This window comes from Erpetoichthys calabaricus, chromosome 12 (genome assembly GCF_900747795.2).
Source record: "Erpetoichthys calabaricus chromosome 12, fErpCal1.3, whole genome shotgun sequence".
In the NCBI taxonomy this organism is placed as follows: Eukaryota; Metazoa; Chordata; class Cladistia; order Polypteriformes; family Polypteridae; genus Erpetoichthys; species Erpetoichthys calabaricus.
The window spans coordinates 89,933,704-89,947,829 of NC_041405.2; the positions used below are offsets into that span (position 1 = coordinate 89,933,704).

The 14,126-nt window shown below is 36.4% G+C and overlaps 1 protein-coding gene across 1 annotated transcript in view; it reads left to right on the top strand.

Moving 5' to 3' along the window:
• The window catches only part of kdrl (kinase insert domain receptor like), a 159,289-nt gene that overhangs the window by 102,041 nt on the left and 43,122 nt on the right, over positions 1–14,126 (top strand). The window contains exons 20-25 of the mRNA XM_028815839.2: positions 1,079–1,167; positions 3,809–3,968; positions 6,777–6,874; positions 7,769–7,891; positions 8,754–8,865; positions 10,993–11,092. Coding sequence (XP_028671672.1) covers positions 1,079–1,167; positions 3,809–3,968; positions 6,777–6,874; positions 7,769–7,891; positions 8,754–8,865; positions 10,993–11,092 — 682 coding nt within the window. The remainder of the gene's footprint in view (positions 1–1,078; positions 1,168–3,808; positions 3,969–6,776; positions 6,875–7,768; positions 7,892–8,753; positions 8,866–10,992; positions 11,093–14,126) is intronic.

The window sequence follows — 14,126 nt, forward strand, 5'->3', positions numbered from 1 at the left end:
GAAGGAAGCAGAAATAAAGAGTATAGAAGTAAAACAAAAGGTCAACATGCAGCATTTACAAAATGTTTTTCAAAATATAAACAAAAGAAAAGTGAAATTCTAAAATTGAAAAAAGTAAACCAGAGCTGCTAATACTGATCTAATTCAAAAGGCAAAGTCCAATCTCTGAATCCTAATGCACAATCCAAAAGTAAAACAAAACTGAAAACTCCAAAGGTGAAAGATCTGAGATCACAAAATGAAATGCAAGCAGCAAAAGAAAGCAGAAGAACACTAAACTTTCGTATGCCACTGCAATAAGGCAATGGCAACAAGGGTTTCAAACAGAATATGGAGGCTGCAGTACGGCTAATTGAAACACCCAGGGACAGTAATCTAATTAGACGTCTTGCACCTTCATCGTCAAAGACCATAATAGAATCAATAAGAAAAGCAAGGAAATAAATTAAAATAACACATAGAACTGGGATAAAGGTATTAACAAATGCAGAACAATTAATGGAAAGACAAAAACTACAGGACATCATAACGAAACCAAGGAGAATCCTCTTCAAAAGGACAGGTTATCACATTTGTGGCTTTTTGTTTAAAAAAAATAAACTTTCTATACACTGTAGGGACTGTATATTCAGCAAGTTATTTCATGCATCTTTCATATTTCTACTTGGGATATAAACTAGAAAGGAAATGTTCCAAACAAAACTGTGCTCATTTCTCATATATTTCATGGGCTGAAATGTGTAAAAGAATGCCCTCAAGAAGACACCATTTAAACGTATGTTTGGATGATGAGGTTAGAGGAAGGCTTCATGGTGTGGAGAGACTAGTCAAAAACAGTGAAGAGACGATAGACTTGTGTAGAAGTGCAAAAACAGAATTCCAGCTCCTTGAAACCTCTATCAACTACAGTTTTAAATTAAATTCCCAGCTGTAACAGAGCATGTCCTACTGCTGTCTTGACTTTGAATAAAAATGAACTTTGAGTAACACTGTGTATTGAATAAAATGAATAAGTGTGACGTTGATTGTTCACAATGTCTTTGTATGATTGAATTATGTGTCTTTGTGTATTTTTAAGGGCCCTTGATGATGATAGTTGAATTCTGCAAGTATGGGAACTTGTCAAATTACCTGCGTGGCAAAAGAAGTGATTTTATTACATTTAAGGTTAGTCATGCATGAATTTAGACCTAAAAGGAAATATCCGAAGGTAATTCCAAGGTGCAATCACTCATTAAGTATATAAACTTGGACTGGGTAACATCATTTAATTTTTTAACTATCTTACTGTACATGCCCACTTAGAAGTTACATTCATGCCACTTTTGTTTTATTGATTAATTGATTGAGTTATTGATTTACACCAGTACCCTATATGGTGAGGTTTTGTTGTAAGGATGTGTCATATAGCCATGTAAAACATAGAAAATATATGTTTATGAAAAAACCTTTCCTGATGTAATGCATATGATGTCTCTGAACAGCAAGTAGTGGCTTCCCATTCATAAACATCCCTTTCCTCCCACCCACTTGGCTTTAACCATGTACACAACGTTTTTTGCAAGCAAAAAAAAATGTGTAACAGAATTTGAAAAAAATGTGCAGAACACTAATCTACACATCTGTTTCTATTTCAATAGATTTGCTTCCTTGTAAGTTATCAAAGGATGTTATTAAACAGCAGGTTTATTTAAAGCAAATTAAGAATATTTGCAGCAGGATAATTAGTCTAAAATGTTATTTGGTCAATATTGTTTAAGGACATACAGATTAAATGTATCCACTATCTTTCATTATTAAGATTTTTCAAATCAGCTAGAACTGAACTTGAGTTACATGTGGTGTTGTTATACCATAGTCTGGCAATGTGCTTCAAAAGGCATAATAAGTAGAAATAGGGCTTAGGACAGGGAGGCACAAAAGGTATAAGTAGGCAGAGGCGAGAAAGACGGGGGGGACACCAGTCAAAGCCTGGAAGACAACTGGACTAGTAGTAGGCCAACCTATCAGCAAACCAGTATATTGCAGCACAGATAGCTTATTTGGGACAGATGCACAAAATAGAGACAAAGGAGACCTAAAGCTGCAATTGAGGACAAATCCTTAAACAGATGGTCAGTAGCCTGGTGTCCATGAGGCTTCACAATCTCTTCCCTGCCCAAAGAAAAAATCCTGTCCTAGTTTAAAGGCCACTTCCTTTGAACAAGTAATTTAATTTAAAAGGCTTGGGTGGGCTGACTGGTGGGTTGGTGTAGTCATAAAAGAATTATGTGACAGAGGGAATGAACTAGATTGTGAGAGCATTTGGGGAGTGTTGATGCGGCCAGTTAGGTCCTGAACCATTGTTTAGTCAAAACTACAGGAACATATAGTATATGCTTCATTTTATGATTATGTTGTTACCACTCTGTGTTTCTCCTATTATTGTCCCCTCTTTTTACGTATTTTTAATATTTGGATTCTAGCACAGGCGGCATGGTGGCACATTGGGTAGTGCTGCTGCCTCACAGTTGGGTGATCTGGGGACCTGGGTTCGCTTCCCGGGTCCTCCCTGCGTGGAGTTTGCATGTTCTCCCTGTGTCTGCGTGGGTTTCCACCGGGCGCTCCGGTTTCCTCCCACAGTCCAAAGACATGCAGGTTAGGTGGATTGGCGATTCTAAATTGGCCCTAGTGTGTGCTTGGTGTTTGTGTGTGTCCTGCGGTGGGTTGGCACCCTGCCCAGGATTGGTTCCTGCCTTGTGCCCTGTGTTGGCTGGGATTGGCTCCAGCAGACCCCCGTGACCCTGTGTTCGGATTCAGCGGGTTGGAAAATGGATGGATGGATGGATTCTAGCACACTCTATATTGAATGGGATTTGTGTTACTGAGTATATAGAGTACTGGTACCAAGAAAATATGGATATTTTAATATGAATTCACACTGGGGAGGAAGAGATGAGTCATCAAAGGACTGAAATAATACCAAGAAAGTTAAAGAGGTTTGTTTCTTACTAAAGTAAAGAAGAGAGCGATAGCAAACGAAGTAACAAAATTGGGTGAATATGCAGCATAGAGCTGACTCCCTTAGAAGAACCACACAGATTATTCACAATCACAATATTCCTACCCGGACATTTTATGCCCTAATTCTTGTACTTTGCTGCATACATCAGACAGCATCCTGCCATCCTGAATAGGTCCCCTGCTGTGGTATCTTTAATATTAATGATCATGTACTGAGATAAGTATGACACAAATATCAATGTGCATTTTGAAAGTTACAATTAACCAGGCCTTGAAGGTGATTTCTACCTGTCATTGATTGATTAGTCAGATTATAGTATTGTAACAGGTTCATCTATCACTTATCAAAGGTCAGTCAGCACGCTTGGACTCAAACCTAATCCACGTAAGCTAGGAAGTTATGATCGGTCTATGCTTTTTTTCTGTGCAAATGGTTTGTTCCTCAGTTCTCTTACAATATCAATCTAAATTAACTTCACTTTGAGGTCACTTATTACAAAAAGTTTGGGCTTGGACTCTGCAGTACATTTTAGGTGACCTTGTCAATTGTTTTCCATATTTCAAGGTTTTGTGGTTCAGAAAATCCCTTGTGCAGAAAAATACTTTGAAAAAGCTTTTTAGACCAAGACCACTTTATAAAATAAAGATGAACCAATCAGGCATAACAGCAGGACTTTTACCCAAGTGTCATGTTACATTCAACTTAAATGACAGATTGGAGGTGGGCTACAGTGAGGTGAGGTTACTCATTTTGACTTCTGCTTGGATGTGAGGTTTACTCTTATGTGTTTTGTCTTCACCCCAGAGCCAGGAGAATTCTGTACAAGCTGGAAGTGGCCATTCCATTTCTGATCTGTCAGATCTGATGAAGAGGAGGCTGGAAAGTGTGGCAAGCACAGGAAGCTCTGCTAGCTCAGGGTTTGTAGAAGATAAGAGCTACTGTGATTCAGAGGAAGAAGAGGAAGGTAACGGCAAAAGCTTTTCCTTCCACTTAGCCCTTCACACAATACTTGCAGCTCGGCTAATTGTTTTGTCTGATTATCTGATCGAAGACATCCTCTGATATTTTTAAATACATCTTACTATCAGCATTGTTATTTTTGTATCCTATTTGTCTCTCCAGCATATGGTGTTTTGAAGTAAAATGTTTATTTTTTCAAACATTTTTGTAAATTATTTATTCAAGGAAACCTTTTGACCCGTTGCACATTAAACCCAAAGCATATTTTTAAATTTAGGGGAGTATTTATTTGGGGCAGTATTTCAGACATACAGCAAGGACAATGCTAAGTGCAACATTCCCTACATCTCACAACATTTAACAATTTAACATCTCATAATGGCAGACATTCCATCCTTGCAGAATCACTTTCAGTGAGGCTGGGGTGAGGGATATGCATGTAGTAAAGGCACATTGCTGGAAGAGGGGTTTCCGGGAGACTGGGAATCACTTGAGTGAGTCTGGGAGAGGGCACTGATTTCTGGGAGACTCCAGGAGCTCCCAGGAGACTTGGGATGTCCATCAGATGGTACCCTCCTTTCCACAGTGGCAGTTACAGTATATTTATTTTATTTTTAGACCTGAAATTCATGATTGTATGGAATTCTGGGTAATGGTGTTTTAATCAGATTCCCAACATTAGATTTGTTTAACTGTCTTTTATTTGATTCATGAATAATTTATGTTTAGCAAGTCAACCTTTGTTCAAAGTGGAATTTCATTGGATATTGTGGAGATCAATTCAGTTTCTGTTCAGTTCTAATTCAAATTTAATTCAATTTCTGCTTCCTTAGAGCTGGGTGCAATACCAATTTCAATTCCATCTCCAGATATTCAGATGAAGTTTACCATGCATTCTCAATTCAGCTCATGAAATACAAAGAACACATTGCAAGGAACAAATTCACATTCACTCATGTAAGTCCAGTTTAGTTGCCAATGCGTATAAGCTGCGTTTTCTGGAAAGGCAAGGAGATCACACCAGCTCCTTACAAATGAAAGTGGAACCATGGTTAAGTCACTGTGAGTGAACAATGCTACCTGCTGAGCCACTAGTGCTAATTTTTTACATGAGAATTCCAATGTAATTTATAAAGATGATTATCCTTACATCTGAAGTGCAGGCTGATTGATGTCAGGTCAAGCAGTGCAAAACAGCTAGTCTACAAGGTCACAACCTTATGGCTTTACGCCCATTTTCTTAGCCTCTAAACCACCATGTATATCATTTTAAGAAACCTAAATGAAAACATGTGGCGGCTTTTCCCAAGGGGCTGATCAATATTATCAGTCTAACTCTGGCCAGCCATTCTCTCTCTTTTGTTTAGCTGTAATACAGCACACTCTAATATTATTTCTGTTTTTCTAGCCTTTTGGGTTTAAAAGTAATTGAAGTGTTAATCTTTTGGACTATTTTACAGCAGTCAATCAATGTGAAGTCATAGTTCTCATTTGGCTGTTATTGTCCAACACCTAGAAACAAATAAAGTATTAACAAGTTAAACAACAACATAATACAGTAATTTGAGAAAAATAATTCTGCTTCTTAATACCACACTGAATACTGTACTTTATAATGGACAGCAGTTTTAATTAGTTGTAATTAGTTTATCGCATGGTGACCATTAGAGGGAATTCAGACAAATAAAGCACAAGCTCATCTATTAGATTTTCCATTCCCCTACAGAATATTTTTAACGGAGAAGATGTTCAACAAATAGCAAAGATAATGTTACAAGCTATAGCCTTATATGAGTTAGCAGAGCTTGTCTTTTTATCACTGCAAGTATCAAACAGAACAGTCTTACTGTCCAAGTACGGCGTTTTACAAGGTTTCCAGCTGTTGCCTTTTCCCTAGTATTCAGGGTGGGGTTCCTCTTCGCTGTAATGTCTTTGAGTGTCATGGCCAAGCTCCTCCTTCTGCAGCTTCCACGGCTGAACTGCCATCATCCAGTTAGCTCCTCTTTTATACTTGGCAGCAATCGTGTGAATAATAGTGGCCTGCCTTTTGCAACTGACTTAAGTGTATTGGGCCAGGTTTGCAAGCCTTCCATTTCCCCTGGATTATGTTTCTGGTCCTGTCTTGAAAACAGAGACAAACATGCTCTAAGGAATCTGGAGTTTCTCGTCTTTCCCCAAAGGGTTTTCCCTCTGCTCCAGGCGCAGCCCTTATGAGGAAATGGAGTGAACTGTGACACTTTACCTGCTATTACTGACTGTGAACATGATGTATTTTTCCAGAAATACTGCTAATTGAGTTTTCTTTTTTCCAGACCTACATTTTCAATTAGCCATATCTCAATAATAATATGATCTTTAATACTTTTGTATCTGTTTATGTTAATCAGATAGAAACTGCTCTGTTTTACTCTGTGTTTAACATAATTTCCTTGTTTGTATTAAATATACATAAATCAGCTTCATATATTACAAGAAAGAGACTTCTGTAAAAATTAGCAATTGGCTTTAAAAAACCATCAATGCAATACTATTTGTGAAATAAGTCCATGCTTATCAAGTATGAGAATTATTCTTTTCTGATTTGATATGCATGATTTATCTTTATTATAAATTTAACCCAGCACATTGATACTTTTTTTGCAAGTCAGAAAAAACGTTACATTATACCAATATGCAGAACAGAGAATGTTGGTGTATATTGAGGGAAAGATACCTGTATTAATTTAAATTTTTGGAAAGTATAATTCATCATAGTAGCTGGAAATAAAGATACGGTTCTCCATTTTGAAATCATTATTCTTCCCTTTTTCAGATCCTGAAGACTTGTATAAGCGGATTCTGACAATGGAAGACCTGATCTGTTACAGTTTTCAGGTGGCAAAGGGTATGGAATTCCTGGCTTCCCGCAGAGTAAGTTGCTCTCTGTTTCTTTATCTTAGATTACAGTACGTTTGGTACATTACAATTAAACAGCCGTCAAGTTTAATTTTATATTGCTGGAGTGTTCATAAGTAAAGAACAAAGTGAATTGTACTGTACAGTGATGTAATTAACAGATTTTCAGTCTAAAGGACAGTTTTGAATGTAATCTGATAGCACAGAGGCAGCCAGCGTAGTTGAACTCAATGAAAGAAGTTGTGCTCTTTATATCATAACTCCCAGCCACAATTTAAATGTGTTGTAGTTGATGCTTCGAGAAAAAAAGACCATTAAAAATGTAATGACAATAATATAGTTATGAAATGAAGACTGCATGAGAGAATAACAGAAAAGTTTGAATATTATATAAATGGTAAATAATGTCTTTCTGATGAAAGAGGGGAAAGGAAGAAGTTTTCAGTAGCCAAGGTCCAATGGTGTTTGCAGACATTGGGTTTAGAAATGTGTTTTTGTTTCTTTGGTCAGGACTTTTCCAAGACCATTTCATTCAAGGATAAAAGTTCTGAGCATCTCCTAACTCAAAAGTAAATCAAGTGGTGTAACGTCTAAAACTCATACACTTACATTTATGTTATCAGTTCTTTTTACTTCAACCTCACAGATTGGATTGTTGCCTGTCAGTAGAAATGTTATTGATTAAAATTGTTTAGCATAATGAAGACTAAATGAACCTGTGTACATCATAACCATGTTTCCATATACAATGTACACAGTATACAATAGTCATTTATTTAGCCTGTCATTTCAGTTGTATTATTTAAGTTTCTCTTTTTTATATAACATGATACAGTACATATAACATTCTTTATTAATTTCTACAAATTGCTATATATAGTATTCATTTATTTTATTTCTTTTTTTTAGTGTATCCATCGAGATTTGGCAGCAAGAAATATCCTTTTGTCTGAAAACAATGTTGTAAAGATATGTGACTTTGGACTTGCCAGAGATATTTACAAAGATCCAGATTATGTTCGCAAAGGAGATGTAAGTTAAGCTTTCAAAAATGATCATTTTAAAAGCACAAGTTTAATTTTTTGCACAAAAAATGTGTTGTGTTTCATTCTTTTCTTTATCCAAGAAGTAGCAAACTTCTTTTATAGTCTGCTAAATGAAGTTGCCAATGACTGTCAGATGACAACATATAAAACTGTTAATTATGCTAAATGCTTTGTGATTTGTATGAAAATACAAAAGCGTATATGCAATGTATGGACAAAAATTATTAAGGTGTTTAAACAAATGAGGATCTTTCTTAGCTTGACATATACATTTGATGGGCTGAGTTGATCAAATCCAGAGTACCACAAAAACATTCCTTCTTCTCAGAAATAAAAGATCTGTTAACATGAGCCAGAACACAGAACAGAAAGGGCAATTGTTTTTGTGTTAATTGTGTAATTAGAAGATGGACGCTTTGTGTTTTGCTAACAACCTTGTCCTATTAGGCTCTGCCTGTTAAAACAAGAAAAACAAACTAATTTGTATTCTTGAAACTATTGACCTTAAGTTCAAATGTCAATGTGTTAGCATTAACAAATGCATATCAACAGAGTGATCTTAGATCTGACAGGCAGAGGACAGGCCTAACACTGTTACTTAATCCATCTATCCATCCCTCCATCCCTCCATCCATCCATCCATCCATCGATGAGGTCTGTCTTGGCAGAATCCCATACAAAGCAGCAAGCAATCTTGGATAGGACTGTGTTAGTAAGTGTGTTTGCTAAATAATTTTCTTCCCACCATATCTTATTTAGACCAAAGTGAAAACATGAACTAACTGGGAGATTGATAACAAAAATGACGTACTTTAGGCATCCATTTTATTTTTCTTTCTTTTAAACAGGCCAGACTTCCCCTCAAGTGGATGTCCCCTGAAGCTATTTTTGATAAGATATACACAACGCAGAGTGATGTCTGGTCTTTTGGAGTGCTGATGTGGGAAATATTTTCTTTAGGTAACTATCCAAGATCTTCAGTCTGTCAGTCAATTTTCTGAACCTTTTTTTCTTTTTTTTAGTACAGCGTTATGAAGGGCTACAGTGTATCCTGGAAGCAACAGACACAAAAATAAGATCAGTGATGTCTATTGAGGCATTGCCGTTTCTTTGTTTGAGTACATGCGTTATAAGAAATCCATGTGATGACCATTGCAGACATCTGCACCAAAAGTAGTACTCTTGTGTTAAAATTAAAGAGTTGCTTTCAAAGTACAGTAATTTATTCATTTTCATATCTCATTTTGATTCTGATTACAACAAACAAAGGAGCTAAACTGCCATTATCCACTCACCAATTAAACACTCATTTATGTATAATCTGTATTTGAAAAATGTCTTTCTGCCAATTTCAGTGCCTAGTCTAGTAGACTTTCTTGATCAACATATTTGTTACCAAGTCAAAACAATATTGAATACTGAGTATATGAATATCTGTGTAACAGTCTTATATTTTAATTTTAATTGTGTTAAGAATTGTTTTTTCATTTTTGAAAAATACCCTAAACTTTGCTCTGAAACACACACTTACATACCGAGCCATTTTACACCCATTATCTAAAGTGTAATTTATGCTGGCAGATCTCTAAGCCTTTCCTGGCCATTTCTTAAGAATGCAGACCACCCCTTTTCCATACGGATGCAGTAATCTGTTTGATTGTGTTTTTCCAGACAAGCTGTGTTAAGTCTTCCTATGTTTTGTCTATATCTGAAAAAAGTGGACCGCTGCTTTGATTATGAGTAAATATGATGAAGCCTTTCCTCATGGGATGAATAAAAAACATAATAAATATAAAATTTGTAAAACTGCAAAGATAAATCAAATCAGCTTTGTAAAATATCTCATTTACATATAGTATGAATATATTGTGCATGTGTATGTATATGACCAACACCCTCTGAACACCACCTTATTAATTCACCCCCCCTTACACCAACCCCCCGCCTCATTTGCTATATATTGCCTTTGATTCCTGTATGTCTAATCATTTTCCTCTGATGACGACACCTGATAGGTTGTTGAAAACTTAGGAATACAGATCTATTTTAAGATACGTGACTCATATTCCCTCTTTGTAGATTTCTAGCTACAAATATGCAAACCATATCATAGACCTTCACCTCTTACATATATATATAATGTGTGTGTGTATATATATATATATATATATATATATATATATATATATATATATATATATTATATATATATATATATATATATGTATATATATATATATATATATATATATATATATATATATATATATATATATACACATTATATATATATATATATATATATTAAAGAACTGCACCTGTGTACAAAAGGAACATAAAGGTAAAAAGTCATGCCAAAAGATAAAAGAAAAGAGTTAGAGTTGCAGCGTTTTAGGTGCATAGCCAAAGCAGACAAAAGAAACTCAGCTTCATTCACTAATAAATAAAAACACAAAATCATATACTGTACATATAATTATTTTACTGTCAAAGTGCTTAAAACTAAAATGATCTTGTTAACCTAACATGTATGTTTGATGGGGTGACTAGCCCAATTACCACATATCCCTTTAAACCTTATATTTCTCTCTGTCTCCCATATGCCCATTTTCCAGAGGGTCTTGTTTTCAATACAATAAAAACAATATGAATCCAAAAAATATTTCAGACACATAATCATCATGGCCTGTGGAAAATTTAAATCTCCGACCAGGCCCGAGAGCAGCTGCACTTTTGGCTACTATGAAGCCAGGCTAGAACTCCCCTTGAACGTCCCTTGCTGCCCAAGCCACTGAGGCCTGTACAGGTTTTATAGGTGCAAATTTGCACAAGGGTTCCTTCCCAAAGAAATACAGATATGGAGTGAGTGAGTGAGAGTAGTAGTGTTGTGTGTTCCCCAGTCTTCTACAGAGTATTGGGCTCAAGTAAACCTCAAACTAGCCCCAGAATTGAAGGTGCAGTAGTTCTTCTAATTTTTTATTATATTGTTCTGCACTCTTAAATATTAAGCACTACAGCTAATTTCAAATCTTTGCAAGTATTTTATGCATAATTGTTCGCTTGACTATTTCATGTTTGTTATTTTAGGTGCCTCTCCTTATCCAGGACTCCAAATTGATGAAGAATTCTGTTGCAAATTAAAGGAAGGAACGCGAATGAGACCTCCAGAATACGCCTCTGCAGAAATGTAAGGATTTTTCTGTTGACCCATTTTAGAAGACAAGTGGCATTTTCTTTTAGAAGTCTTTCATTGTAAAAATGGATTATTTAAATACTGTTTTAGAGAATGTACAATGAATACCTATTGTAAGAAAAACAATATTTTCAGTATTCTAATTTAAGTGTTTTGGAGCATCTATAAATATGAAACATTCTAAGTAGCCTACTTTTTGTTGATTTATGTGTAATGTTTCACATTGCACAGAAAATAATAAAAAAAAAAAAAAACAGTTGACACAGTCCTCACAGGTGGCGCAGTGGTAGTGCTGCTGCTTTGCAGTAAGGAGACTGTGGAAGATCGGGGGTTCAGTTCCTCCCTGTGTGGATAGTGCTTTGAGTACTGAGAAAAGTGCTATATAAATGTAATGAATTATTATTTTTATTATTACATGATCACTGACTATGGATTTATTTTATTTGACATGTTTGTTTTTCTTGAAAGCATTCTGGTTTTTTCAATTGGTATTACTTGTTTGAAGATGTCCCAGTACATTCATAAGCAAGCACAATAAAATATCCTTAAGTATACAATTTTAAAAGTATATGTAATTTGAAACTCATGATGGGAGGGCATGGTGACACAGAGGTAAGCCACTGTTTCCATCAAATCTCCATAGCCTTGAGTTTCCTGCCTAGTGATGTTCTGAGAGATGTTTGAGTGCTCGTTCTCTCAATGTTTCGATTTCTACAGGGTGCTCAGCTCCTAAGTCTCAAATCAGTTTAATTTGTCTTTAATTAGTTTAAAGTTTCCCATGCAGGTTATGCCCACTGCTGCCCAAAATACCTTAAGACTCCCTGTAATTCTGCTCTGCAATAAGCAGGTTATGAAAACAGATGTATGGAAATGTACTGTAAGTAAATTCAGCACAGACCATCATAATCTTATCACTATTACTTTGACCGTCTTCAAAGCATACCTGATGCTGCTCATAGGCAACTACCTTTTTAACAGGACAGATGCTTGAAGTCTACACAAATGTGAAATACTAATGCTTGTCTAATGTTCTCGTCAGTTATCACTGTATTTTTGCCTCACATGGAAAGGTTTACAGATGCTAAGCTCCATCTTGAAGTCCTTAAGTAGTTCCTGTTCTTTTAGTGAAAGAAAGAAAACAATCAAATCGTATTTAGCCATAATTAATCAAAGCGTTTTGGTGGTGAGGGTGATGACCAAAGCACCTGGCACAGCAGTTTATAAAACACCTTATTAGACATAAAACCTTAAGTAGAGTTCCTCTCATTCACGTGTGCACCATGCACATATGCTTGTTACGCCACAGTCACACAGTCACATTGGGCAGCTAATGGAGGCACAGACTATCTGCATTCTCAGGCTCAGTGTGAGTCAGTTTTGCAATTTAAATGGCATTTGCAAATAAAATTTAAATGCCTTTAAATGTTGTTAGAATGCACAGTTCTGAAAATTTAGAAACAACAAAGTCATTTCACTTATATGTTAACACTTTCCTGGCATAACTCATTTTTTTGTCTCATGCACATATACAGTTAGGTCCATACATATTTGGACAGAGACAACTTTTTTCTAACTTTGGTTCTGTACATTACCACAATGAATTTTAAATGAAACAACTCAAATGCAGTTGAAGTGCAGACTTTCAGCTTTAATTCAGTGGGGTGAACAAAACGATTGCATAAAAATGTGAGGTAACTAAAGCATTTATTTAACACAATCCCTTCATTTCAGGGGCTCAAAAGTAATTGGACAAATTAAATAATGGGAAATAAAATGTTAATTTCGAATACTTGGTTGAAAACCCTTTGCTGGCAATGACAGCCTGAAGTCTTGAACTCATGGACATCACCAGATGCTGGGTTTCCTCCTTGTTAATGCTCTGCCAGGCCTTTACTGCAGCTGCTTTCAATTGCTGTTTGTTTGTGGGCTTTTCTGTCCCGAAGTTTAGTCTTCAACAAGTGAAATGCATGCTCAATTGGGTTAAGATCAGGTGACTGACTTGGCCATTCAAGAATTTTTCACTTCTTTGCTTTAATAAACTCCTGGGTTGCTTTGGCTGTATGTTTTGGGTCCATTGTCCATTTGTATCATGAAACGCCACCCAATCAATTTGACTGTATTTAGCTGGATTTGAGCAGACAGTCTCTGAACACCTCAGAATTCATTCAGTTGCTTCTGTCCTGTGTCACATCATCAATAAACACTACTGTCCCAGTGCCACTGGCAGCCATGCACGCCCAAGCCATCACACTGCCTCCACCGTGTTTTACAGATGATGTGGTATGCTTTGGATAATGAGCTGTTCCACACCTTCTCCATACTTTTTTCTTGCCATCATTCTGGTAGAGGTTGATCTTGGTTTCATCTGTCCAAAGAATGTTTTTCCAGAACTGTGCTGGCTTTTTTAGATGTTCTTTAGCAAAGTGCAATCTAACCTTTCTATTCTTGAGGCTTATGAGTGGCTTGCACCTTGCAGTGCACCCTCTGTATTTACTTTCATGCAGTCTTCTCTTTATGGTAGACTTGGATATCGATACGCCTACCCCCTGGAGAGTGTTGTTCACTTGATTGGCTGTTGTGAAGGGGTTTCTCTACACCATGGAAATGATTCTGTGATCATCCACCACTGTTGTCTTCCGTGGACGTCCAGGTGTTTTTGCGTTGCTGAGTTCACCAGTGCTTGCTTTCTTTCTCAGGATGTACCAAACTGTAGATTTCGCCACTCGTAATATTGTAGCAATTTCTTGGATGGGTTTTTTATGTTTTTGCAGCTTAAGGATGGCTTCTTTCGCCTGCATGGAGAGCTCCTTTGACCGCATGTTGTCTGTTCACAGCAAAATCTTCCACATGCAAGCACCACACCTCAAATCAACTCCAGGCCTTTTATCTGCTAATTGATAATGACATAATGACAGACTTGCCCACACCTGCCCATGAAATAGCCTTCGAGTCAATCCAATTACTTTTGAGCCCCTGAAATGAAGGGATTGTGTTAAAAAAATGCTTTAGTTGCCTCACATTTTTATAC